Raw genomic sequence first — 24,824 nt, 5'->3', positions numbered from 1 at the left:
TGGGCCATGACCCCCGCTCTCGATAAGGGGGAGCGAAAGGGTGCAGCTACTTACAGGTGTACCACCAAGCGTCATTTTGCCTGCCCAGGTCTAGCCAGAGCCAACACCGCCAAGTGCTCTTGGAATAAAAACCAAAGGCCTTAACAAGACCGACAAAGCCTGCTTCCTCTGGTGTGATTTACCTTTCGATGTCCTTGAGACAGACTCAGACCCCTCTCTCCACCTTTCCCCCCGTGAGCTTCTTTGGGTTCATATTTTTTTTCTGGCCCTGCCAGAGATGTGAAAGTTCCTGGGTCAGGGATGGAACCTATACCACAGCAGCGACCTGAGCAGCAGCAGTGACAATGCCAGGTCCTTAACCCACCGTGCCACCAGGGAACTCCCTCCCTTGGGCTCTTTGAGCTCTGCACACCTTATCACCTCTGGTCCTTCCTGCTGCTTTGTCAATAGGACTTTCCTTGGAAGGGTCCCCACCATCTCTAAACATGGCCCAATCTTTCTCCTAACTCAGGTCCTAGCTCAGACTCCTTCTGGCAGCCAGACTTCCTGCCAGTCCAGGAGGGCCCCCCCCACTTCTCATCCACAAGGCTTGTCCTGCTGTGTCCCCATGGCCTCTTGGCCCCGCCAGCTCCCCCATCAGGCCGGGCTGCGAGCTCCCTGAAGCTCTTTGGTAAGAGGTGTGTTCACCTCTCCCTTAGCCGGCGCTCCCATCCTCCCATCCCCACCCCACCCCTGCCTACTGCCCGGCTCAGGAGAGTGACCAGTGCCTGAGTGGCTTCGGGCTGGCCTGGGAGACAGGGGAGGTGGCAGGGGTGGTCCAGCGCACCCCCTGCTTTCCCCACCCCGGAAGTAGGCACCACGGGAGCCAGGGCCTCCAGATGCCAGAACGCTGTCTGCAAAGGACCCGGGTAGGGACTAGGGGGGATAGTCGCGCAAGACAGCCGGCTCCCACACCTCTTCCCTCCCAAGGTCTGGCGGGCTCCTGCCTCCCGGTGTTTAGCACGCTGCCCTTCGCCTACTGCAACATCCACCAAGTGTGCCACTACGCCCGGAGGAACGACAGGTCCTACTGGCTGGCCAGCACGGCGCCGCTGCCCACGAGGCCGCTCTCGGAGGAGGAGATCCGCCCGTACATCAGCCGCTGCGCCGTGTGCGAGGCCCCCGCACAGGCTGTGGCGGTGCACAGCCAGGACCAGTCCATCCCCCCGTGTCCGCGGGCCTGGAGGAGCCTCTGGATCGGCTACTCCTTCCTGATGGTGAGTCCCTGGCGCCTGCCGCCCGGTGCCACCCTCCCTCGCCCATTGGGTGGGAATCCTTTGCAGACAGACCGGAGGGCAGCAGGACACGGGGTCATGGAGGCCACCACATACTGTAGCCTGTGGAGATGCAGGGCCATTCGCTTATTTGATTGTCAATTAATTTTTTTTATTACTGTGGGAGCATTTAGAAGATGGATTTGCTTCCGCCCGGGCTGAAAGTGGTTCAATTCTGTGTGCACACCCATCGCGTCTCCTTGGCCCCCTTTCCTGGGCAGATGGTAGTGTCTTCTTCCGGGGCTGATTTTTAGGGAAAATGTGAAGTCAGGCCCAGACCTCAGCATGTCCCTGGATGGGTCCGGGGTGGGTGCGTGGAGTCTGAGCCCTGATTCTCTGCTGTCGTCCGAGTAGCACACAGGAGCTGGGGACCAAGGAGGCGGGCAGGCCCTCATGTCACCGGGCAGCTGCCTGGAAGACTTCAGAGCTGCGCCGTTCCTTGAATGCCAAGGCCGCCAGGGGACCTGCCACTTCTTTGCCAACGAGTACAGCTTCTGGCTGACAACAGTGAAACCCGACTTGCAGTTTTCCTCGGCACCGTCCCCGGACACCTTGAAAGAAAGCCAGGCCCAGCGCCAGAAAATCAGCAGGTGCCAGGTCTGTGTGAAGCATAGCTAGAGAACCCATACCTTGCCATTGGGTTGCCAAGAGATGCTTCCTTGGAGGCTTAGGCATCCCGGGCTGTGCTAAGAGATTCAATGGTGCTCATCTTAGACTCCCGTGTTAGCTGTTCCTTCTGTTTCTATGTACTTATTCCCCCTGTACTGTAACTCCTTCCTCTGGTCAGGACAGATTAAGCAAATGCTACACATATGGATTTGTTGGGACCTACCAATCTAGACGAAACCCAGATAGCCTTATTGTGCTGAGGAGGGTGGAAACGCTGGCTTTCTTTACAAATATGCTAATTCAGGGGAAGGCAAAGAGATGATAAAGGCCAGATTACAAATTACATTACTGAAAACTTCATTCACTGGTTAATAGCGACTCAAACAATTGAAGTCAATTACTCTATAATACAGCGGGCTCTTGGATGGATGTTATAGGAAGAAAAAAATAAATAGGCCAACAAATGAAAGTAGAAAGTAGCGATTTCGTACCTTTCAAAATGATTTCCTCTGTCATCTATTTTTCCATGCACTTTAAATAATTGTAAAACCATGACCCAAGGAGATTAAAAAAAAAAAAAAAAAATCCGCACAGCCAGATTTAACAGTTCATTTCAAAGCAGAATGAATCATTGCGTCAGGAAGGACCATGGTCGCTGTATTCCAGAGATGGGACATTAGCATAAAACACATGCCAGACGAACATAAAACATTATGTTCTTTTCTGCGTTTTTCAGAGAATAGCAATGCCTACTTTGGCAACCCTTTGGAAAAGTAGCAATTATGGGGAAAAATTATGTTCAATAAGGGATTAAGAGCCTAACAGCTATTAATGAATATTAAGGCAGTGATTCACCAAAATTGACTCCCCACTGCAGTGAACTTCCAAACAGAAGGCTTTTCCCCAGTCGGGGTCCAGCATGCCTTCCCCGAGTGCCTGCTAATGGGACTGAAGCCACATGGGGCTCACTCGGGCGGGGTGTCCACACAAAGCAGCCCGCTTCCCTCCCCGGAGCGCCTGCAGATCTGCCTCCCAGCCCGGGATGGACACTTTGCCTCCATCCACACAATGATCTCTCCCACGGGGAAGTGACAGAGCTGTTATTATGCACTTGGGAGGAAATTAAGGGCCGACTTAATTAAACTTAGGTAAGAAGATTCATTTAAGTCATCATCACCCCACCAGAAAGACCTGGCGCTATTTTAAATGAGACAAAGACAAGCTACAATTTGAATCTTATGTTCCTGTTATTGGTTTTTACGAGAGCATCCTGTTTTTCCAGTCTTAAAAAAAATTCTTATATTTTATATCCGTATTAGACCAAAGCAGCAGTTTTACTTCTGGCATTAATATTTTCTATAAAAGCTTAGAAGATACGTCCATTTATAGTGAGTAGTTTTCTGTAGAGCAAAGGATATGTTTTGTTTTGCTAGGAATTCAGTGGGCTAATCCTAAAAATCAAAAGGCTTGTTAGAGACATTTTTAGGAAACTTGCCTTCCTCACTTTAACAAATGTTATTTTAGAAAAAGCTATAGAAATTTCTCATGAGAAAGTGACATTCATTTCAGTGGTTAGTTTCAACGCAGTTAAAAATAATTAAGAAAAAAATTAAAACTTGCTTTATGAGAAGTGTTTTTCTGGCCAAACATTGATTGGCTGTGTGCTCTTATATATTTCAAATGAAATCTTGCTTTGGGCCGCCCCTGGGATGACAATTTATTTTAAGGTTGTTTCCTGGGAAAAAGGAAAAAAAAAGTACATTTTAAAATGAAATATTGTCTTGATGTACCAGAATTTCCTAGATCATTTGACCCACTTAGTAATTTTTTACCAACCTGTGTTATGGCATGTTAAATATTTGTGCACAGCTGAAATTTAAGCTAATGTCAACCATTATTTATATTTACATTTTTCCGTTTCCAAACGTCTTATCCATATATTACGCAAACTCAAGCCTTCTAAAAATTCTTCTTGTTCATTCATGAACTTGGTCTGAGAACATTTTCTGGGAAGCGATAAGGGTGATTGATGGACCCTGAGAAACACATCTTGCCTAGTATTTTAGATATTTTAACTTTGATATAAAAATAATCTGGCTAAATAAATAGAAAAGAAACCAAACCAAACAAAACCGGACTGCATTAAGTGGGGCAAGTTCCTCCACCGTGAGGCTGGGAAGGTCTATGAGACGGACCTCAACAAACTGCTGTCACAAGAGCCCTTGCTAAGTGCCGCACCAAAGTTGCCTGCTGATTTTGAAGAATTATTGTAAATGGTCAAACCAGCAAAACAATGGAAAACAAGACTATCTTGGGTTAGAGGACCGTATTATTTGAAGCCATTATTTTCTTCCTGGGTTTGTATCAATGTCCTTTGAAATCATCTTTCTCCCCGAAGGATGAACAAAGCTTTAACGTTGTTCTCCTCCGTTACTGGTGATGAGCCTTACAAAAATCTTCCATCAACCCCTTCCCCTCCCCGACCCCGTTGGTTGAAATGCCTCCACGGCCCTAAAGGAGTCGCTCTGGGCCCTGAGCTGAGGGGCTGAGGGACAGGATGTTTCTGTCTGGGTTGGTATTGGCAGTGAGTGAGCCCCATCCATGCTGCCCGGGTGTGTGTGTGTTGGGGGGGGGGGGTTCATATTCCGCATATTCCCTCCCCTCTCAGAGTCCCCAGTCCTAAACTCCAGTCACCACGCCCTGTGGATTGCTGCCTTCTTCCCCCTGCACTTGTCTTAATGCAGCCTCTGTCTTTTCCTCTCTCCTCTGATGCCTCTGGTTTCAAATCTCATCCATTCTCTAAGATGCAAATTTCACGACTCTTTGGCTTAAAATCCTTCAGAGACCCCACGGCCTACACGGGCCAGATGACTTCTCAGGGGCCTGCAGGAAGTCACTGCTCACCCCAGGGGCACGTCGCTATCTCTGACTTTGCTCCTGCTCCTTCTGCCATGAGCTCCCCCAGTCCCATCCCACCCTGATAGATTGACGGGGCAGACCACTGCTTTAGACCTGGCCTCCGTCTGCTGCTCCCAGCACAGCTGGTGGGCCTGTCCATACCTCATGCTTTTCCCACGGCTCCCACGCTGTTCATCCCACTTCCTTCCTCCTCTGGCTAAAAGGTAAGCCTGCAAGGGCCAGGACCATGCTTTACTGGTCATCGTGTGCCCATTGAGAGCCGAGCGTGTCATGGACACTAGGTTCTTTTTTCAGTGACAATTCAGTCAGCGTCATCAGGCCTGAGAGGTTCAGCTCTGGGTACAGGGTTCTGGCCGACAAAATGGTTCCAAGTGTAAACCATTTCTGCTTTCAAAATAGTTTAACGTGGCCGTCAAACAGCACACTTACAATCTCCTCTGACTATTAGTGATGGGAAGCCAACGGATAAACTTTCATCATCACCCGCTCCTGAAAAATAGCTCACGTTTCCATAAACTGAACTTTCTGGAATGAGAGTTGAGAGATCCAACAATGAGAGAAGACACGCTTGAAATGTGACATGACTTAACTCCTGCTGTCCTCCGTAGCCCTTCAGAGCCTAAGAGTGTCTTAGGACCAAATCACTGCTACAACGTTTGTATACATGTTACGGGTGCTTAGGCAAGAGTCCGCAGAAAGGTGCACTAAAACTGGATTTGATCAAGGATTGTATTTTGAGCCTCTTAGGGAGGCCAATAAAGCAAATCCTTCTCTGTGTTCCAGGAAATGACATTAGAGTTGTGTTTCCATCCCGCTTACCAGACTACTGCCTTGATAATTGTCACTTTTATTTGGTATGGCTGCTAGAAGCGGGGAATGATATGGACTCTAGAGTTGGCGGAACCCAGGTTTCCATCCAGCTTTGCCACTTTCTAGCGGTGTTCTCCTGGGGCAGTCGTACCAGCTCCCTGAGCCCCATTTTCCGCATTTACAAGACGGGACATCACGTGTACGGTTGCATCAAAGACGGACTGAGATCGCAGGTGGAGCACAGAGCAGACTGCGTACATTTCTTCCAGTCCCATCTCCTGTTTAAAGCAAGTCGTTTAATACGAAAACGCCTTCTTGGGATTCTTTACATGGTAGAATGGCATAATGATTCTCACAGGGCTTATAAATTACGAATTAGAATTATTTATCCCTGGCCCATTCTGAATGTCTTGGGGAGTGTTATTTGATTTCAGTTCTTGAAGTGACTGTACCACACGCAGGAAAAAAAAAGAAAAAAAAATCACCGTTTCCTGCAGGGACATTATCAGGGAGTTCTGCGGGGGGAACCAAACAATTGACATTAAAAATCAGGACTCTGCAATTGTCACTGCTATTATCTGCCAAAGACTCTGCATAATGCATTTTCGACCATCAAGGCTGGCTGCCACATCCATGCGAAATGCTTGAATTTTATGGTGCTTAAATATTTAATGATTCATTGGAAAAAAATGTGAAATGTGTCTGATAAATTTTATCCCTTTCCTCTAACCTATAGTTGTAACGTTAAAGCCGTTCAACATGTGGAATTTGCAAGGTGCCTGGTCTGCTATTGACATTTAAATCTTGTTGTATTGCAGTTTATAATATATCTTATATATAAAATTCTGTGATGACCTCCAAAAACAACTGTGTTTTATCTGGTGCATTAATTTTCTTTCACGCCAAAGTGCGTTTACTGTTTTTACCTACCTTGCAATACAGCCCACATGGGGGCTGGCTTAGTGGGGAAAGCAGGAACGGTTACGTGGTGGAGGTGTGTTTTGCAGGTGGGCGGAGTGTGGGCAGAGTGCAGAGAGCGGCTCCCTGGTCTTGGGAAGGCTTGGGAGTCTGAGGCTCCAGGAAGCACAGTCCTGTGCACAACGATGGGGTCAGGGTGTGGATGGACAATGAAACCAGGCCTCAGGGCCTGAGCGTCAGCATCAACTCCTGCTGAGCTGCACACACCCAGGGCCTGGGGCTCAGACCCTGTGGATCTCAGCTTTCCCAAGAGTTGAAGGAAAATGAGACCACCTGCTTTCCAGGGTGGCTGTAAGGATTAAAAGTAAGAGATGTGGGAGTTCCTGTCGTGGCGCAGTGGTTAACGAATCCAACTAGGAACCATGAGGTTGCGGGTTCGATCCCTGGCCCCACCCAGTAGGTTGGGGATCTGGCATTGCCCTGAGCTGTGGTGTAGGCCGCAGTGTGGCTCAGATTCCGCATTGCTGTGCCTGTGGTGTAGGCCAGCAAATGAAGCTCCCATTTGACCCCTAGCCTGGGAACCTCCATATGCTGCAGGAGTGGCCCTAAAAAGACCAAAAAAAAAAAAAAAAAAGTAATTATGTTGTTGGACTTCCCTTTGTGGCTCAGCACTTAAGGACCCAGCATTGTCTCTGTCAGGATGCAGGTTCGATCCCTGGCCACACTCAGTGGGTTAAGATCTGACTTTGCCGCAAGCTGGAGAGGAGGCTGCAGACGTGGCTCAGAACCCACGTTGCTGTGGCTCTGGCGTCGGCCTGCAATTGCAGCTGTGATTCGACCCCTAGCCTGGAAACTTCCATATGCCACACATGCGGCCCTAAAAAGAAAAAAAGGAAAAGAGATGTAACTGTAAAGAGATATAAAGTGTAAGGCACCACTACTGATAAGCAGAGTAACCGGAAGTTAGGGGTTAGATGGAGATTCCATTCTTACAGCTCACATACTGCCAGTTACCAGGATGGGCACAGTGCAGATATTCAATACCTATGTCATGGAGTTACTTCCTTTTTTTTTTTGGCTGTACCTGAGGTATGCAGAAGTTCCTGGGTCCAGAATCGAACCCTCACCACAGCAGCAACCTGAGCCACAGTGGTGACAATGCCAGATCCTTAGCCCACTAAGCCACCAGGGAACTCTGGGAGTTACTCTTTTTAAGTAGGAGGGAACGTCAGTGGTATCTGGTCCAACCCCTCACTTGATAAATAATGAGAGTTAATGAACATTTCTTGAGCACCTACTCTGTGGTGAGAACTGGAGGAAACCTGGTAACAGGCGCGTCCCTCAACCTCTCAACTATCCTATTTTACAGATGAGGAAACTGAGATTTAAAGAGAATGAATAACTCGCCCAGGATCACACCCAGTCAGCACCCAGTAGAACTTGAACCCCGGTCCATCTGCCACTAAAGTTGTGTTTTACACCAGTGCCTCCCATACTACTGACTTTATAATGTCATCCTCTCCCCAAGCAGCAATGTGTATCACCACTGAACTCAACAATTTCTATTAGCAGGGCTGTGGTTTTCCTTGATAAAGTAAAAATTGTATGTTCAAATCTGCCGGTTCATCTGAGCATCTGAACAAGATGTCAGGATCACTGCCCTCCCTGCCCCTAAATGCCACAGTAGAAAAAAAGGTTAGCGGGGACACATCAAACACACACCTGCAAAATACACTGGCCAGACTGGCAGTATCTGTAGGGGCTCCTTGATGATACTCTTCAGATGTCCTGGAATCTTGAGTTTTGTGCACCAGGTCTCAGCACTCACGACGCGGGCGTGCCTCAGCCGGACACAGGACGGCAACCTTCCCCACCAGCAGGTAAGTGTGCCAGCTGTGAGGGTTTGGCAAAGGCCGGAATTTGTTTCTATGGGCAATGTTTTCCTTCAAGTCATTCTTTCCTGATGTGACCACACACACACACACACAGACACACCCCATTCTTTCCTGAAGTGACTGCACACACACACACACACACACACACCATTCTTTCCTGATGTGACTACACACACACACACCCCATTCTTTCCTGATGTGACTGCACACACACACACACACACACACACACACACCCCATCAGCAGTATCAACCAAATCAGGAACCCTTTTTCACGTGTGATGGTAGAAATGAGCTTCTCTCTGTTTCAATCCACAAACGTTTATTGTTTTGACATTCCAGACAAAGCACTGTTCCCGGTACTGTGAAAAGATGCTTGGAAGCACAGTCATGGTCCCTTGCGAAGCTCACAATCTAGAGAGACACCCTCTTACTGCAGGATAACCAGTCACTCTAAGCAGCCTGTGGAAACTGGGCTGAACACCCAATAAAAGCAGATCATTCTGGGCTGTGCAGACTGGGGGCAGGAGAGGGAGGATCTGGATGCGCCGAGAGAGTGGAAAAGGCTGCTTCGTTTAAGTCAAAGGAGCAGGAACGCTTAGAGTTTGGAGAGGGAGGCCGGTTAGCAGAAGCACAGGCTCTGCTATGGATGAGGTCAAGAGGCTGCTCAGAGCCCCGCGGTTAAGGCTAGCGAGTGTAACCTTTATCCTCTGGCAACAGAGGGATGATAAAAGGTGCTGAGATAGTGAGTGGCATCACCAAGCTAGATTTTGGAAGATTAACTGGCAGCGCTAAGTAGAACGGAGTGAGGAAGGATTTTATGTATTGAGCAGAGCAATGAATAGAGATTTTAAGGTCCTTCTTAGTAGGGAGTCTGTGACTCTAAACTGAAAGGCAAGAGGGGAGAAAAAAAGGAAATGACTCATAATCCACGGGAAGGGAAGGGAAGAGAGGATAGACTTTTTTTTTTTATGACATTGGATATATATATATATACATATATAGGTGTGTGTGTATGTATATATATACATATATATATATATATATATTTTTTTTTTTTTTTGCCTCAGCGTGCAGTGAGTGGCTTGATGTGAAATCTCAGTTCCCAGACCAGGCACTGAACCCAGGCAGCAGCAGTGAAAGCACCGAGTGCTAACCACTAGACCACCAGGGACCTCCCTACACCTCTTTACTGAATCAAGAGAAACCAGGACGGAAAAGGAGGAGGCCAGGTTGGCCACACCCTCTGTTTTACTGTCCTTCTTGGGTGGTAGTCTCATCCCTTTAACTCACTGCCCAGGCAGCAGAATGTGTGACAGACATGCCGACAGTCCCCAGTCCTGCAATAACCAGCCATTTACTGCCTGGGCCTCAACAACAGACAACTTAAAAGGATGGAGGGGCCTTGAACTATCATGTTTGACCTTGGAATCGCAGGCAGTAAATACATTCAAGGTCATGAAGAGGAAGCAATTTTAACCACTCCCTCATCTTGAGAACCGAGGAAAGAGTCTGAAGAGGTCTCATAAGTTAACTGACCACCACCAAAGTATGGGAATTAGATGTTTAACCATCAGGAAGTGACTATTAAGCAAAGAAACCAAAGTTAAGACCAGCTCTAAATGCTTATTCCCTAGCAGATAATTAGTTGAATATACTGGCTTTTGTCTTTCTCAACCCAGTTCCAGGTTTTTTGGCATAACTCTGGAGACTCCTTCCTGTAGGGAAAAAAATAAGATGGACATTGAAAATAATAAGCACGGGTCACAGGCAAGCCTATTAACCCGAATAAAGTCATTATAATAATTTCAGGGCATCTCCATTGCTGCGCTCAGATAATTGGTTTATATTTATAACTAAAATGACCTTTCCCACAGCTCTAAAGTTTAGTGACGTTCCACTCCATAAAGAAAAAAGGCGTGCATATTTCAGTTACACCCTCCAAAAATCCAATTCTGAGGTCTTTATGGCTGACAAGTGAAATAGAGCAAGGAGCTACTATTATTGGACTTAACGGCAATAAAAAAAAAAATCCCATAACTTCCATATACAGCGGTTGGACTTTTAATGCACTGAAAAAACACTGCGGTGGGAAACTAACATTTAATAAGCCCCTACTGGGAGCCAGGGGCCAGCCTTTGGGTGTGGGGAGAGGAATAAGGGCAGTTAAAGAGACAAAGGTCTCATCCCAGAGCCGTGCATAAGCAATGCTCCTGGGTAGAAGGCACGTCTTGCTATAGTTGTGCACGAATAATAGCAGGGCAAGGGGTAAGTGTTGTAACAGAATTACCTGTACAAGGTGCTATGAGAAGAAAGCAGGTAAGAATGAGGTTCCTCCACAACAGAGTTCATGGGAGACAAATTCGAAGAATTTGGGAGAAAGAGGAAAGACATTTAGCTTGAACATTTACATTTGAACATGTTTGAAGCCTCGAGGCCCAGAGGTATAATGTACACTATAAACATGCTGTATGTAGCTGTACATCAATTACAAATTAACCTGAGGAGCTCAGGTATCATGTGCCAGCTGGTTTTCTTAGCTCACTTACAGGCAAGTGGCGAAGCCTCTCCAAGGTCAGTTCAGATTAGGAATGGGATACTGAGCTGCACTGCTGGCATGCTCCCAATGTGCCAAATGTATACAAAGACTGAGAAAGCCACACCCCGCAAAATGTTCACCCCAGGTACCTCTGATGATGGGACACAGGTGATTTTTAAATTGCATGTGTATTTTTTCATATCTCTGTTTATAATGTGAATTTTATTGATGGAGACACCATCTTTAAATAAATCCATTTTACTGATTATTATTATGTAAATCAGTTTTACTACTGCAAAAGTAGTACACATACATGTATATACACACACATTTTTAAAAGACAGCAATATAAAACTGTAAAAAACCCAGCAAAATTCTATGTACTCTACCTTCCAAAATAACCTCTGATAACATGTGGGTACATTTCCTTCCAGAGGTTTGCTTTATGCATATAAAGGTATATATATTATTTTATAATCATAAAACTATATAAATGCTAGAAGTGCAAAATAGGAAGATCCTTTTCTGCTTCTAACTCTCTTTAAACAAAAATATCTCAGTGAAATGAGACATCAGTGATGTTTGACTTTTTCCTTTTATTCACAAAACACAAGCACCGGGAACCACCGTATGTGACTTGGAATCTGTGGGTGAGGGGAGTGTCTTGGATGCTTGAGCAGGAAAGTGGCTGTGACAGTGGTCAATTAAAAGGCACTTTTAGGAGAAAAAAAAATACTTCCTCAAGAGAAAAAGAGTACTTCCTCAGTGACCACGCACTGGTCGCCCTACTCGGCATGCGGCACCTGCCGCTGCTTTGCTGATTAGCTCAATACAAAGTGCATCTCCAGGAACATATATAGTCACTGGAGAGGCTGCCGTGAGCCCGGATTGCTGGTGCCACCTGCTATGTCATAGAGCGTGTGGGTGGGTTCCCCTCTGAGGTCTTACTTGAGCTTCTCCAGTCATACAGTCTGTGAAGGCAGCTTTACTGTAAACAACGCCCAGACATCGGGGCCTAAGGAGTCGAGGCCCCAGGGCACTGGAATAGCATCCTGTGATGGTAGCTGCATCCTGCGCCTGGACGGTCACCATGGCAACCTGCCGGGGGATGAGGAATGGCTCCCTGCTTCCTGCCACGTCAAGCACCGAGCAGAATAGGGCCAAGTCTTCCGGGCTGGTGAACACAAACCTCCTGGCGAAGGTCCTGATCTTCAAAGACAAAACAAGGCAAGAGCGCCGCTGAGTCAGCAGTGAGAGAAAGGAATGTGGAGAGTGGGCCCTACGTGGAGATGCCGACCTCCTGTCTGCGAGAGAGAAAAAGGCCGGAGGAGGGTGGCTCCCAGGGAGCGGTGGGCTGTGTCCAGCAAGCCGGGGCTCAAGACGTCCACCTGCTTGAGAATTAGACTCACGGCGGTCATGGGGTGACGGGCCACGGCAGACGTGGGCAACCTGTGATGGTCACGGTGCCCTCTGCTTCTGCTTAAAACCATGCGGGGCTTTGGGGGCAATGACTGCACAACTGGACCACATCTGTTCACCAGGATGGGTCCCCTTGCTGGTGGTCGAATCTATAAAGTCGCTTTCTCCTCATTTCTTCTTCTGGCGAGAGATGGAACCCATAGGGCGGGGGGCTATTTCTGCTATTTCCTGTAGTGAAAAAGCACAAGGGAGAATCAAGCACTGTCCATTCTGATGTGTACAGGGCACTGCATCCTAGGATTCCAAGGGGCGTGTGTTGCAGTGGGCGGGGGGGGCGTGGGGGCCGGGAGATAGCTTGGGTGTCATCTTTATTTTAGCACGAAACAGAAATATAACATAGTTCAACTTCAGCTGTCAATACTAAATTTCAACATCAAAGAAACATTTTTAGCCAGTGTTCCATCCATGAAAGTAATTTGACTCATTCTGAAACTTCTTTTTTTTCTCCTTTTTACGGCTGCACCTGCAGCAAAGGGAAGTTTCTGGGCTAGGGGTCGAGTCAGAGCCACAGCTGCCAGGCTATGCCACAGCCATAGTAACACTGGATCCTTAACCCACTGAGTGAGGCCAGGGATTGAACCCACATCCTCGCGGACACTATGTCAGATTCTTAACCTGCTGAGCCACAATGCAAATGCCTGCAACTCGACAATCCTCCCATTTTTAAGTTTTCTTCCACCATGCTCCATAATTTGCATCATTTCACTTCTATAATGTCTCAAGGGCTTGGTTTATTTACTTATTTTTTTAATGCCCAGAAATAACTTGTCACCATCTCTAATGTTCCCACTGAGAGTGCTCATAGGTTTTTCCTGACGAGCTTGTGGGTCTCCTTTTTCCTCCCTTTAATCTTCTCCCTCCTGCACCCCCCAGCCTGTGGGAATCACGCCTGCCTGAAACACATAAGCACCCATGGGGCATCGCGGCCCACAGAGCAGGGACTGTATTACCATAATGACCAATATCTGGGCGGGCAGGCAAAGATGCAGGAATAAAATCTGAAGAGCGTATGAAGCATCATGGAAATCACTACTGAAAAGGGTTTCTTGGGGCTGCAAAGAGACTCCCCCCAAAAGTTTGCAATGATGTAAATATTTTAATTACTTCATAAAAAACTTCCAGGCATTGTGTGTGTTGGGGTGGGGGTGGGGGTAACAGAAGAATAACTGTACAATCCTTGACCTCAAGGAACCAGCAACCTAAACCTGATGAAAGAGCTTCAACAGCCTCCATGAGGCAGACACGGATAGAGACACACAAAGAGTAGATTCACTTTTTTTTCTTTATTTTTTAGGGCTGCACTTGCAGCATATGGAGGTTCCCAGGTTAGGAGTCGAATCAGAGCTGCAGCTGCTGGTCTGCACCACAGCCATGCCAGATCTTTAACCCACTGAGCAAGGCCAGGAATCTAACCCACATCCTCATGGATATTAGTTGGGTTCTCATCTCTCTAAGCCACAAAGGGAATTCCAACAGCAGGTTCAGTTTTAAGCATGTGGACCACAAAGGTTGTACTTTTCCCCTCCTAAGCCCCTGCTAGCCCTGGTAACTCACTCCGAAAGGTCCACTCCCATCACCCACAACACCTGAGCTCCTACTCATTTGCAGTGCCCCGTCCCAATGGCACTGCCCTCTGGCCACCCCCAAAGGAAGGGCTCTCTCCCAATTCAAGCTCAGCTTCCAGCACCTGCCTCTCGGTAGACATCATGCAACAGTCCCAACATCCCGCCAGACAGAGCAGCCACTGGGCACACTGCTGCTCTCTAGGATTGGAAGCTCTTAAATGGCAGGGATCATTTGGGACTCTTCTCTCTGCTCCCCAGTCCCCAGTACAGTCCGGGACACACAGAAGCTGTCCAAGAAACGCACAGGCCTGACTCAGCAGCATGTGCCCGTGACCTCTAAAGGTTCATGTTCCAACCAGACAACCACATTCAACACTGCCCCCTGAGGTTCTGCTTTACTGACCCTGGAAGCCCTGGCCTCGCTGGGAGGGGTGGGTGGGCAAGGGGGCTGGAGCAGGAGGGAGAGCGAGCCAATAGCTGATTCCTCCTGCTCAGGCTCCCAGTGTGGTACCTTGTCAGAGACGTCAGACGTGTACTGACATGGCAACTGTTAAGACCATGATGAAAGGATGCTTGAAAAAGCAGCGTGAAACTAAGGGTCAGTCTGCTAAGACACAACTGGAACTTTTTTAAAATTGGTATTTTAATTAATTAATTGGCCGTGCCCATGGCATGCAGAAGCTCCCAGGCTAGGGATCAAACCCACACCACAGCAATGACAGCACTGGATCCTTACCCCGCTGAGCCACCAGGGAACTCCCCACAATTGGTATTTCAGGTGTCAGACAATAAGCCATTTCTAAAAAGGCAGTTGAAAGGAACCCTTTTTTATGTTTTTATTCCCCACTGTGACAGAGACCCCCAACATTCACTCAGCCACACTTGTTTCTCCTTTTCTTGTGAGGCGCGAGGAAATCACCCCTCCTGAGCCCCTTAGAACGTTTCCTGACGGATCCCTCCAAAAGTGGGCTGGGCAGGCAGAGCCCCGCACTCGCTCCCGAGGGGTCAACTCCACTTCGAGTTTTTTTTGACGGGTGAGATATCTGCCATTTTATCAACTGTGATTAAAGACGATGCTCAAACATGTGTAAGACTTTCCACATTTTATGCACACTACAAGACTAAAAGTTTTACTAAATGTAGTTTTTGCCCTATATATTTGTAAAGGACTTTCTGTTCAAAATGGTAAACACTTGGAAATTACAGAGACCTTTGTGAATCCAATGACCATTAGTTTAATGCTTCCAATTGCTTTGTGTGATGAGATCCAAATCCTGCTTTTTCCTTTAACAGTTGTTTTTTTTTAAACAAGTCCATTCTTAATTGCACTTATGAGCTCAGGCCAGCGTGACAGCCGGTTCCAGCCGGGCAGGGGACCATGAGGCCTGGCTGTGGGCAGAGGCAGAGGCAGGCTCAACGTGGCATCTGGACTCTGGGCCACAGGTCACGAGCCCACGGAGGCTGAAAAAGTGTGTAGGCTCCCAAAGGCAATCACAGTGTGTCTGAAGGAAAAGGCCTCTTCCACGAAGGGAAAAAAGATGCACAGCCTGTACTGGGGCTCTCTGGACCCTGGCATGGGGCACTTGAGGAGAACCAGGATGGAGCCAGCGGAAGAAATGCCACACGCTGCAGCAGAAAACTCACATCAGGAGAGGAACAACAGTCTCTCTTTACAAGAGAGACGTCTTCTTTTATGATTATTTTATTATTTTTGGATTATTTTATTATTACTTTAGTTTTTTTTAAAGTATAGTTGATTTACAGTGTTGTGCCAATTTCTGCTGTAAAGTGACCCAGCCATATATATATATACATATACACACACATGTAATTCCCATCAAGCTCTATCCCAAAGAGACTGGACACAGTTCCCTGTGCTATATAGCAGGACCCCATTGGCCATCCATTCTATTGTGTATTTCTCTTTTGATATATTTTATTTACTTCGTATTTATATTGCTTAAAATTATAGTCGATGTACAATATTGTGCTAATTTCTGTAGCACAGCAAAGTGACCCAGTCATTCACACACACTTACAGTCCCTTCCTTTTTTTTTTTAATCGTTTCAGGGCCGCACCCGTGACATACGGAGGTTCCCAGGCTAGGGGTCAAATCGGAACTGTAGCCACCAGCCTACACATCAGCCACAGCAACTTGGGAGCCAAACCACATCTACACCTACACCAGAGACAACGCCAGATCCTTAACCCACTGAGCAAGGCCAGGGATCGAACCTGCGTCCTCATGGATATCAGTCAGTCAATTTTCCTGAGAAGTTTTCAAGCCTAAATTAATCTTGATGTCTCGGAAGGCAATGACGGATTGGAGGTCTCATCTGTGCTTTGGGTCAGTGCCACACTAGGAACCAGGCCTCCCAGCTACTCCACTTGGTCTCAGCTAAACTCCGTCTTCCAATTCTTCACCTTTTCATTTATTTTTTAAGCTATTTCTGTATTTTCTGCTTCTGTCACATGCTCTCTTACTTCCCTCTTTAGCCTCCAGGATCCTCTGCAAGCATTTCTCAAAGGGTCTAAGAAATGGGCTCTGAATCTGTGCTTACCCGTATTAAGTTCCTAGAAAAGGAACCGGGTGGGCCTCCGCTGGAGGGTGAGAGGAGGAGTCCCCGAGGGTGTCCTGGAAAAAGTGTTGGTAGGGAAACGGGAGACGCCTCCAGCCCTGCCTAAAGGCAGAGGGGACATCCAGGCAAGTCTTCGTTTCTGCAGGCCCTGCCTGGTTCACGTGCCAGGGACGGCTGGGGCACAAGGTGACTGCCAGGGTCCCCGCCATGACTCTGGAGTTTGACGACTGGGATGACGGCCTGCCTCCTCCAGGAGAGCTACCATCCTTGAGCAAGGAGGTTACCTTCCCTCGGCCTTAGTTTCCTTATCTCTAAAATGGGGAGAGTAAGCGTCACTCCTTGGCTGGACTACTGAGGGGAAAAGAGGAGCTGAGGTGTGCACAATGCCTGGCTGAGTGTCGGGTGCTCAGTTAATGTCTGAGAAGCATGGATGTTAGAACTTGTCCCCTCTAATATCATTGGGAAGCAGGTGTTAAATGGCCCCTTGTTATTATCGTTGACTAAGATGGATTCAAAATAAAATGATCAATGGAGTTCCCTAGTGGCTCAGTGGGTTAAGGATCTGTCATTGCCAGTGCTGTGGCTCGGGCTGCTGCTCTGTCTCGGGTTCGATCCCTGGCCTGGGGACTTGTGCATGCTGCAAGCATGGCCAAAAATTAAAAAAAAAAAAAAAAAGAGAGCAATGACTTCTTAAAAGATAAAGCCCAATTCTGTTTGAGGACCAACTGGCAGTGCACACAGTCAGGACTTCCTAAAAATGTGCCCTCTAAGAAACAGATACAAAGCCAGTAATTCACAGCCTCCAGGTGGCAGCACCCTCTTGTAATAAGGAGGAACCTTTGGGGCATTGGCAAAGCTGGAGAACCCAGCTGAGACGTTCTTTTCTCCACTGAGTTAAATTGTGCGTCGAACATTTCCAGGCCGGGGGGCAAATGGCCCTGCTCTGATGAACCTGGTATAAAATATTAGTATTTATGAGCCTTGCTTCTGTGTTCTTAGAATCAGAGGTCAGCCCTCAATTTTACTCAAAGAAACACTGAGCATGCTTCAAAGAACCTCAGGAACAGTGCTCGGTTTAAGAAGATTTAGCTCAATTATAGCACCAGGAGGGAGATCATAAGATTTATTGATTTGTGGTTCTTGATGGAAAAATTTTCCGTTCTCTACCCTTATGTATAATGCAGGAACCGCTGCATCTTCCCTCTAAGGGAGGAGAAGCAATTTCAGCCTCATAAGAATCGCTAAAAAGACTGCCATGGGTTGATGGCCATTTCCCCTATGGTTCGCCATCCCTGTAAATAGAGATGTTTAACTTGCTGGTATTCACAGAATCTGCCGATGGTCTGATGAGACTCTATGCCATTCAGCGAAATTATACTAAAGTGAAGTTGCAGGATGGCATAGCTTTCCTTTAAGTTAGGGACCTAGAGAGGCAATCGCTTTAAAAAAAAATTTTTTTTTAAGCCAAGAAACCTCTAAGTGAATCACCAGTATTCTCCGGGATTTCCTTTGTCAAATGACAGCGGCAGCTTGGGACTCACATTCTCTTTCAAATGTTACTTTATTAGAATTCCATGAATTATAAAGCTTCCCAAATGCTTTCTCACAAGATCCTGCAAAGTCATTTACTGAGACTAAAAGGGCCTGGGAGAAACCCCAAGTCCAACAATTAGTAAAATATTCTTTGAAAAGGGGAGGTATCCAAGGACAACAAGACGACTTGACTTTCTGTGTCACGGATTATAACGACTGATCCATCCATCCACTCAACTCTTTAAAAAGAGTTTGAAGTCCACCTAAAATCTCCTAACTTTCGTAGAGATGGCAGTTTCATTAGGGTTTACCAGAAAGGGACTGGAGAGAGGAAAACTATTTCCACTCTTCAGCCAATCCGGTCAGCGACAGTGGGGACTTCTTCCTTCTAACACAGAATCTGCAATCCCCAAATGAGCCGCTTTGGAATGGAAATCAACTCCGGTGCTGTTTCCCTGTGGTACTTTTCTCCCTGTTCTAGGTGGTTAATTTGGGGATCTTTAATGGCCACAACTGACTTAAAATCAACAAGCTATATGCCAGTGAGCAACCTGAGTAACCTAAAATATTGGGTCTGCTGTGTCAGGCCTCGTGTTTTTTGGCGATAAAGACAACAAATGGCCCGACCTCTAGAACAAAAAGAGGCAGTCAAGGGGGAGAGGAGGAAGGCTTGCTGAGCAGCTGCTTACACGCTCGCTCGCCCTTAGAAAGCGTACAACTGAATTTTCATGAGCTGAATGTACAGGACCAACATCCAGACCAAAATGCAGAATATTCCCGGTGTTCATAAGCCGCCCCCGTGCCCCCTTCCAGAGGTGGCTCGCTGACTTCTCATGGCAGAGATCCACTCTGTCTATTTTTGCCCCTAAGTGGATTCATACAACACGGACGCTTTGTGAGAAGCTTCATGTTCTATTTTGTGTGTGAGAGTCTCCATTTCACTCTCTGTGGGTTTATTCCACTTATCCCTCCGAGTGGAATTTCCCTGTCTCCTTTACAGAGAGAGGAGTTGAGGCTCGAAGGTTTCAAAGAACCTGCCAAGGCCACGTGGCAGGTAGTGGCTGGGTCAAGAGTCAAAGGCACCCCTTTCTACTTGCTCCGCACCTGAGGTATGTGAGTTGTTTTCCTTAATCCCAACCAGAATCTGTAAACTGGAACAATGCTATTGCTTTAAACAGGATTTGGAGGCAGGATCTGTTTAAAAAGCAGCAGGAAAATTGACCCTCTGCTTTAGATAAGGTTTATTGCAAACAGTAAGGTTTTCTGGATCACAGCGTATCTGGAATTAGGATTTCCTTGGACAAGGTTTTAGAGATGGGCCCACAGACATGCAAAAGTCAGCCTTGGTAATTAATTATATCACGTATTTTTCAAAACAGAGACAGCTTATAACTTCTTACAGAAATCATTCTCAATGGGCTGCAGGAGCAGCAAGGAGAGAGGTTTAGGAAGAATCTATCTCCCATTAGGAATCACTGTAACAGGAAGCATGTATTTCTTTACACAAATGGATGTAGATTTTAATACTAAAGGGATTTTCCATTTTTTAAATAAATCTGTCTTAACTCCTTTCACAATTCTGTCACCACCTTAACACTTTATCGAGAGGGATTTTAATGAGATTAGGGATGATTTTCATGTATGCATTCAATGGCCTTAGGATGTTTCAGTTTTTCTGTGATGCTCTGTGGTCAGCAGTCCTGAGGTGCCTCGATGGTGTTTACCCAATCACATCGGCTGATTCTGGAAACTGAAGTGAGGTTGACATCTCCAAGAATATCCTCCCCAGTTCCATATCCTTTGGGACTGTAACTTTTTTTTTTTTTTTTTAATTCAAAATCACCTAGTGATAGCCACTAGACAGACATAGGAAAACTTTTGGAAAACTAGACGCTGGGCTCCCTTTGTTTCCATATTCTCATTGCCTGGTACCCAAAAGACCCTATGTGCCTAGTTGGGATGACAGAGAGAAATCAGAGATGTGAGAACATTTTTCTTTTTCTTTTCCTTTTTCTTTTTATGGCCACACCTGTGGCATATGGAAATTCCTGGGCTAGGGGTCAAATCAGAGTTGCCGCTGCCAGCCTGCACCACAGCCACAGCCACACAGATCTGAGCCACATCTGTGACCTACATCACAGCTTGCAGCAACACTGGATCCATAACCCACTGAGCAAGGCCAGGGATCGAACCCACATCCTCTGGATACTAGCCGGGTTCTTAACCCACTGAGCACGATGAAAACAAGTCTCCATGTGATCATGGACTTTTCTCTGAGTAAATGGTAACTTAATTATTTTTGAAAAGGACAGGGAATGGGTAAGGGACTGTTTAACTAAAATAAATATTTAAACTATAATAAATTGAGCTAAAAAAGATACAGACTTGCCTCCTCCTGAGTCAGGTTGGGTTCAGGCCCTGCTGCTCGCCACTTGCTGTGGCATCATCATAGAAGAACAGCTGTGGCTTTATATTCTCCCCTAGCTGGCCCTCAGCAGCCAACCATGCCCTAGGAGCAGTTTCCACAGAATAACAACCAAATGGCCAACAAAGGCAGGAGTCACAGCCCGGGTCCCTGCCCTTCAGTAGCCCTAATGCAAGAGATTTAGGCAAATCCAGATGGTCTTGGAGATTCAGTAAATGGGACAGTTGTCCAGTTTGCTGCAGTGATTCTTTTTGGGTTGGTTTTGTTGTTGTTGTTTTGTTTTTGGCGGAACCCACTGTATATGGAAGTCCCCAGGGCCAGAGATCAAACCTGGGCCACAGCAGTGACAACACCAGATCCTTAACCTGCTGAGCCACCAGAGAACTCCAGCCGCAGTGATTCTTAAACTTTCCTGTGCATAATGATGGAGAATTTGTTAAAAATGCAGGTTCACGGAGTTCCCGTCGTGGCTCAGTGGTTAATGAATCTGACTAGGAACGCTGAGGTTTCGGGTTCGATCCCTGACCTTGCTCAGTGGGTTAAGGATCCAGCGTTGCCGTGAGCTGCAGTGTAGCTTGCAGATGTGGCTGGGATCCTGTGTTGCTGTGGCTCTGGCATAGGCCGGTGGCTATCGCTCGGATTCCACTCCTAGCCTGGGAACCTTCGTATGCTGCAGGAGCGGCCCTAGAAAAGGCAAAAAGACAAAAAAAAAATTAAAAATAAAAAAAATTTTTTAAAAAATGCAGGTTTACTAGATCCTACTACCAGAGATTCTTTTGCATTAAGTGGTCAGAGCCCAGGAAGCTGTATTTTAATGAGCACCGCCCAGGCGTTTCTGATGCAGATAATATATCAAATCATCAGGAGTTACTGTGGAAAAAGAGCACACTTACTAGATATGGGTTTGCATCTCTACCAGGACTTTGGACAAGTCGCTTCTCTTCCCTGGGCCTGAGGCTCCTCAATTGTACAATGAGGGGGCTGGAGAAGACATTTTCAACCTCCGCAGAGAGGTGCAAGATGCCATGGCTGTTTGGTCCCTGTGAAACATCAGGGTCCACTGGCCTAAGCGGGCAGAGGGCAGGTGGGCCACACCTGCCTCCTCTACCACCTACGGTCTGATCAGTCCTCTGCCCAGGGTATGCCGGCCCTTCCGGCCAGCCTGGCTGTGACTTCCAACAGCTGGGCTGAGAACTGGCCACGCGGTTGTCCTTGGCAACTTCTGCTACCTCATGTGGTTTAATTCAGGCCACCCTGCCCACTCCCCCTCACGTTTTTAAAATAAACTTTCTACTGTGTAATAATTTGAGATTTACAGAAAAGTTACAAAGAGAATACAGCCGGATACCTTACACTATCATGATCCAGTTGTCAAAACCAACCAGGTACAGACAGGTATATTACTATTCACTAAATTCCAGACTTTGCTTGAAGCTCACTGGTGTTTCCACTCACTTCCTTTTCTGTTCTAGGATCCAACAGTCCATTTAGCTGTCAGCCTTCCTTAGTCCCTTCTGGCCTGTGGTACTTTCACAGTCTTTTCTTATTTCCCATAACCTTGACAATTTTGAGACGTACCAGCCTGCAACGTGTTCCCCAATTTGGTTTGTCTGATGTTTCTCCTCCTCGTTAGACTGGAGTTAAGGTTTTGGGGAGAAGACCAGAGCGGGACGTGCCCTTCCTGTCATGTCACGCGATCACAGGACTTATCACCCGAGAAATAACCTTGAGCACTGGGTTAAGGAGTGTTTGCCAGGTTCTTCCACTTTACAAAGACTATTTTGATGTGTTCCCAGGGAATAAAGCTTTGACTCTATCACCAAGAGGTACCAGGATAAACTAACTGGAAGAGACAGGAGTGGGCACCTCAAGGAGGCTTGGTCACTTTCCCGGTTTGCAGGTGAGCGGGATATGGTGGGGTCATCCTTGACCTTGCTGGTTCAGGTCCCTGAATTCCAGGTGACTCTGAATTCCAGGTGGTTCTCTGATGTTGGTGTATCAATCACCAGGAGAGCTGTCTGAGAGTTTCCGACTCAGCAGGCTTGGCCTGGAGCCTAGGCCACTGTATTTTAATGAACTCCCCGGTGATTCTGAGCTATCCCAGCCTTTAGAATCCCTGAACTACAGCTCAGATTTGTCTTTCAACTGAAAGCATCCACTCTGGGTTTCACTCCAGTCCTTCCACTTGCCAGCAGGTGGAGCCAGAGGCCCATGGCTCTGAATCGGCTGAAGAAAAACTAGGACAAATTCCAGTCAACAAAGCATTCCGCATTGTAAGCAGAATTAGGGTTATTTTGAAACAGATGGGCTCTACAGAAGCTGCTGCACTGAATATTATGGAGTTGTTTATTGTCTAGATGGTCTGAAACCCGGGGATTATTTGCCAGCATCTAGCAGTTTCTGTGTCATATCAGATTTCTTCCAGAGCAGAGAGGCCCTGGGGGAGATACAGATGCGGTGGTAGATACGGATGCGGATAGAGAGCTTTTCACCAGCTCTGAGCTCAGAATTTTCTCTGGCTATGGTGCACGCTGCCTGGCGTAGCTGAGCGCTTCTTACTGGAATGATCTGTATCGCTCGAACTCCAAACGAGAAGAGATAAACAGATACAATCTGTGATAAGACGACAACTCATCCTGGATGCAGTAATACTAAAAATGACTTGCTTTAAACCGAATCAAAGTAGTCTGTTCCCTGCCTTACATTTTCACCTGACACCCCCCCCACCCCCGACACCCAATCCTCTTTCTTTCTGCCCCTCTCCTGGTCCTACCCCAGAAGACGTGGCGGGTGGGCGGGGGTGGGAAGCAGGATCCAGGAGGGCATCGAACGCTGGTCTGGACTGGGCCCCAGTTAGTGGTTCAAAGTGTGGAGGCGTATTAGTGAGTACTCTGTGAGGCCATAATCTGCAAAGGTCGCCAGCACCAGTGGTTCCTCCCCAGAGACTGTTTTTAATTCCTGAGCCTATGACCGCAGACACCTCGCTGCTGCTGTCCTGGGCGGCCTGGGATGGGAGAAGCCACAAAGGCATCTTTGGAGCCGGCAGCTTGGTACTTGGTGGTTCAGCAGGTTCCGCCTGGGCCGGCAGCTCCCTCCTTCCGCGGGCGAGAACAGTACCCCCTCTCTCACGCTGGGCAGGTCCTGCTCTCAGAAACATCCCTGACACCCTTGCTCTTTGGCCAGATTCTCAGATGCCCTGTGCAGACAGAGGCAGAGAGAAGCACCGCAGGTGACATCTGGATCTGTCCTGTGTTTTCTCCACTCGCTCCCACTTGAGTTTCACATCAGAAACAGCCCGACTTCCGGCTCTTGAAGCAAAGGCCCAAAGGTAATGTTTCTGTGAATTTTTATAATCATAGAGCATTTGGAATTAGCCAGTGTTTCCCTCAGAAACCTCCACCTCCTAAAATTCCTTTTAACATTAAACAAACAAAAACCCCAGTAAATATCATGCTAGAAAATCAAAGAATAAGGGGGAAAAGACAGAGGGCCAGGAGGAGAACTTTGGGAAGGGACAAAGAAACTTACATGGGGAGCTGCTGCCAATAACAAGCGTAACATAAACGGGGGGAATGGGTGACAGGAGGCTTCAGAATACCATTCGGTCTATTTGTTTCCTCTTCCAAATGCTCGAGGTCTGTCTGGGCTCTGGATTCCAAGCCATTAGAGAACTTCAGTATCTAGAAATAGGCTAAGAGGTGGTACGCACATCTGTGCTGTAAAGACCGTATAAAAATCCAAATTAGTGCTACTTTTCCAATACTGTCAGCCTGAATGGGGCCTACCTACATGTCGAGAGACACCGCTATCAACACGTAATTATAAAAACCATCCCTGACCCAGGAAACTGTCCCTGAGATGCTGAGCAGCCAAGGAGGACATCGTGATTCGAAGCTCTCACAAAAGCTGGAAGCCACCGGTAGGCTTCTCTCACAGGTGTAAACAGAGGAAGATAAACTGTTCTGAGAAAAGCCTGCAACAAGGGGGCATCACAGCTGGCTTTCCAGGTGCCCCGTGGCAGGGCCGGGGTGGAGGATGGGGAGGGCATCGGAGAACCAGCCTAACCCTGCGAGGACACAGAGCAATGCCAGGGCCTAGGCCAGATGCACTTGCTGGGGTGAAAAAAAAAATGAAAAGGCTGGAGGGAGAGGGAGGGGGCAGGAGAGAGAGACAGAATGCAACTGGAAGAGGAATGATAACCACATCAACAGCAGGAGCCCGATGGATTTGGAATGGTGG

The 24,824-nt window shown here is 47.3% G+C and overlaps 2 protein-coding genes across 5 annotated transcripts in view; one reads left to right on the top strand and one right to left on the bottom strand.

Moving 5' to 3' along the window:
- The window catches only part of COL4A4 (collagen type IV alpha 4 chain), a 140,075-nt gene extending 133,560 nt beyond the window's left edge, over positions 1–6,515 (top strand). Inside the window, 2 exon segments of the mRNA XM_021075271.1 lie at positions 970–1,256; positions 1,668–6,515. Coding sequence (XP_020930930.1) covers positions 970–1,256; positions 1,668–1,931 — 551 coding nt within the window. The 3' untranslated portion in view covers positions 1,932–6,515.
- RHBDD1 (rhomboid domain containing 1) overlaps positions 1–24,824 on the bottom strand; it is a 152,837-nt gene that overhangs the window by 20,409 nt on the left and 107,604 nt on the right. For 3 of the 4 annotated variants that reach the window (XM_021075273.1, XM_021075275.1, XM_021075274.1), the window contains exon 7: positions 8,770–12,650. The exons of the other annotated variant lie outside the window; for it this stretch is intronic. In XM_021075273.1, coding sequence (XP_020930932.1) covers positions 12,538–12,650 — 113 coding nt within the window. In that variant the 3' untranslated portion in view covers positions 8,770–12,537. Of the gene's footprint in view, positions 1–8,769; positions 12,651–24,824 lie in introns of those variants that run through there. 4 annotated transcript variants of the gene reach the window in all.

This window comes from Sus scrofa, chromosome 15 (genome assembly GCF_000003025.6).
Source record: "Sus scrofa isolate TJ Tabasco breed Duroc chromosome 15, Sscrofa11.1, whole genome shotgun sequence".
NCBI classification, from domain to species: domain Eukaryota; kingdom Metazoa; phylum Chordata; class Mammalia; order Artiodactyla; family Suidae; genus Sus; species Sus scrofa.
The sequence above is the reverse complement of the archived record's forward strand: the minus strand, read 5'-3'. Positions and strand labels throughout refer to the sequence as shown.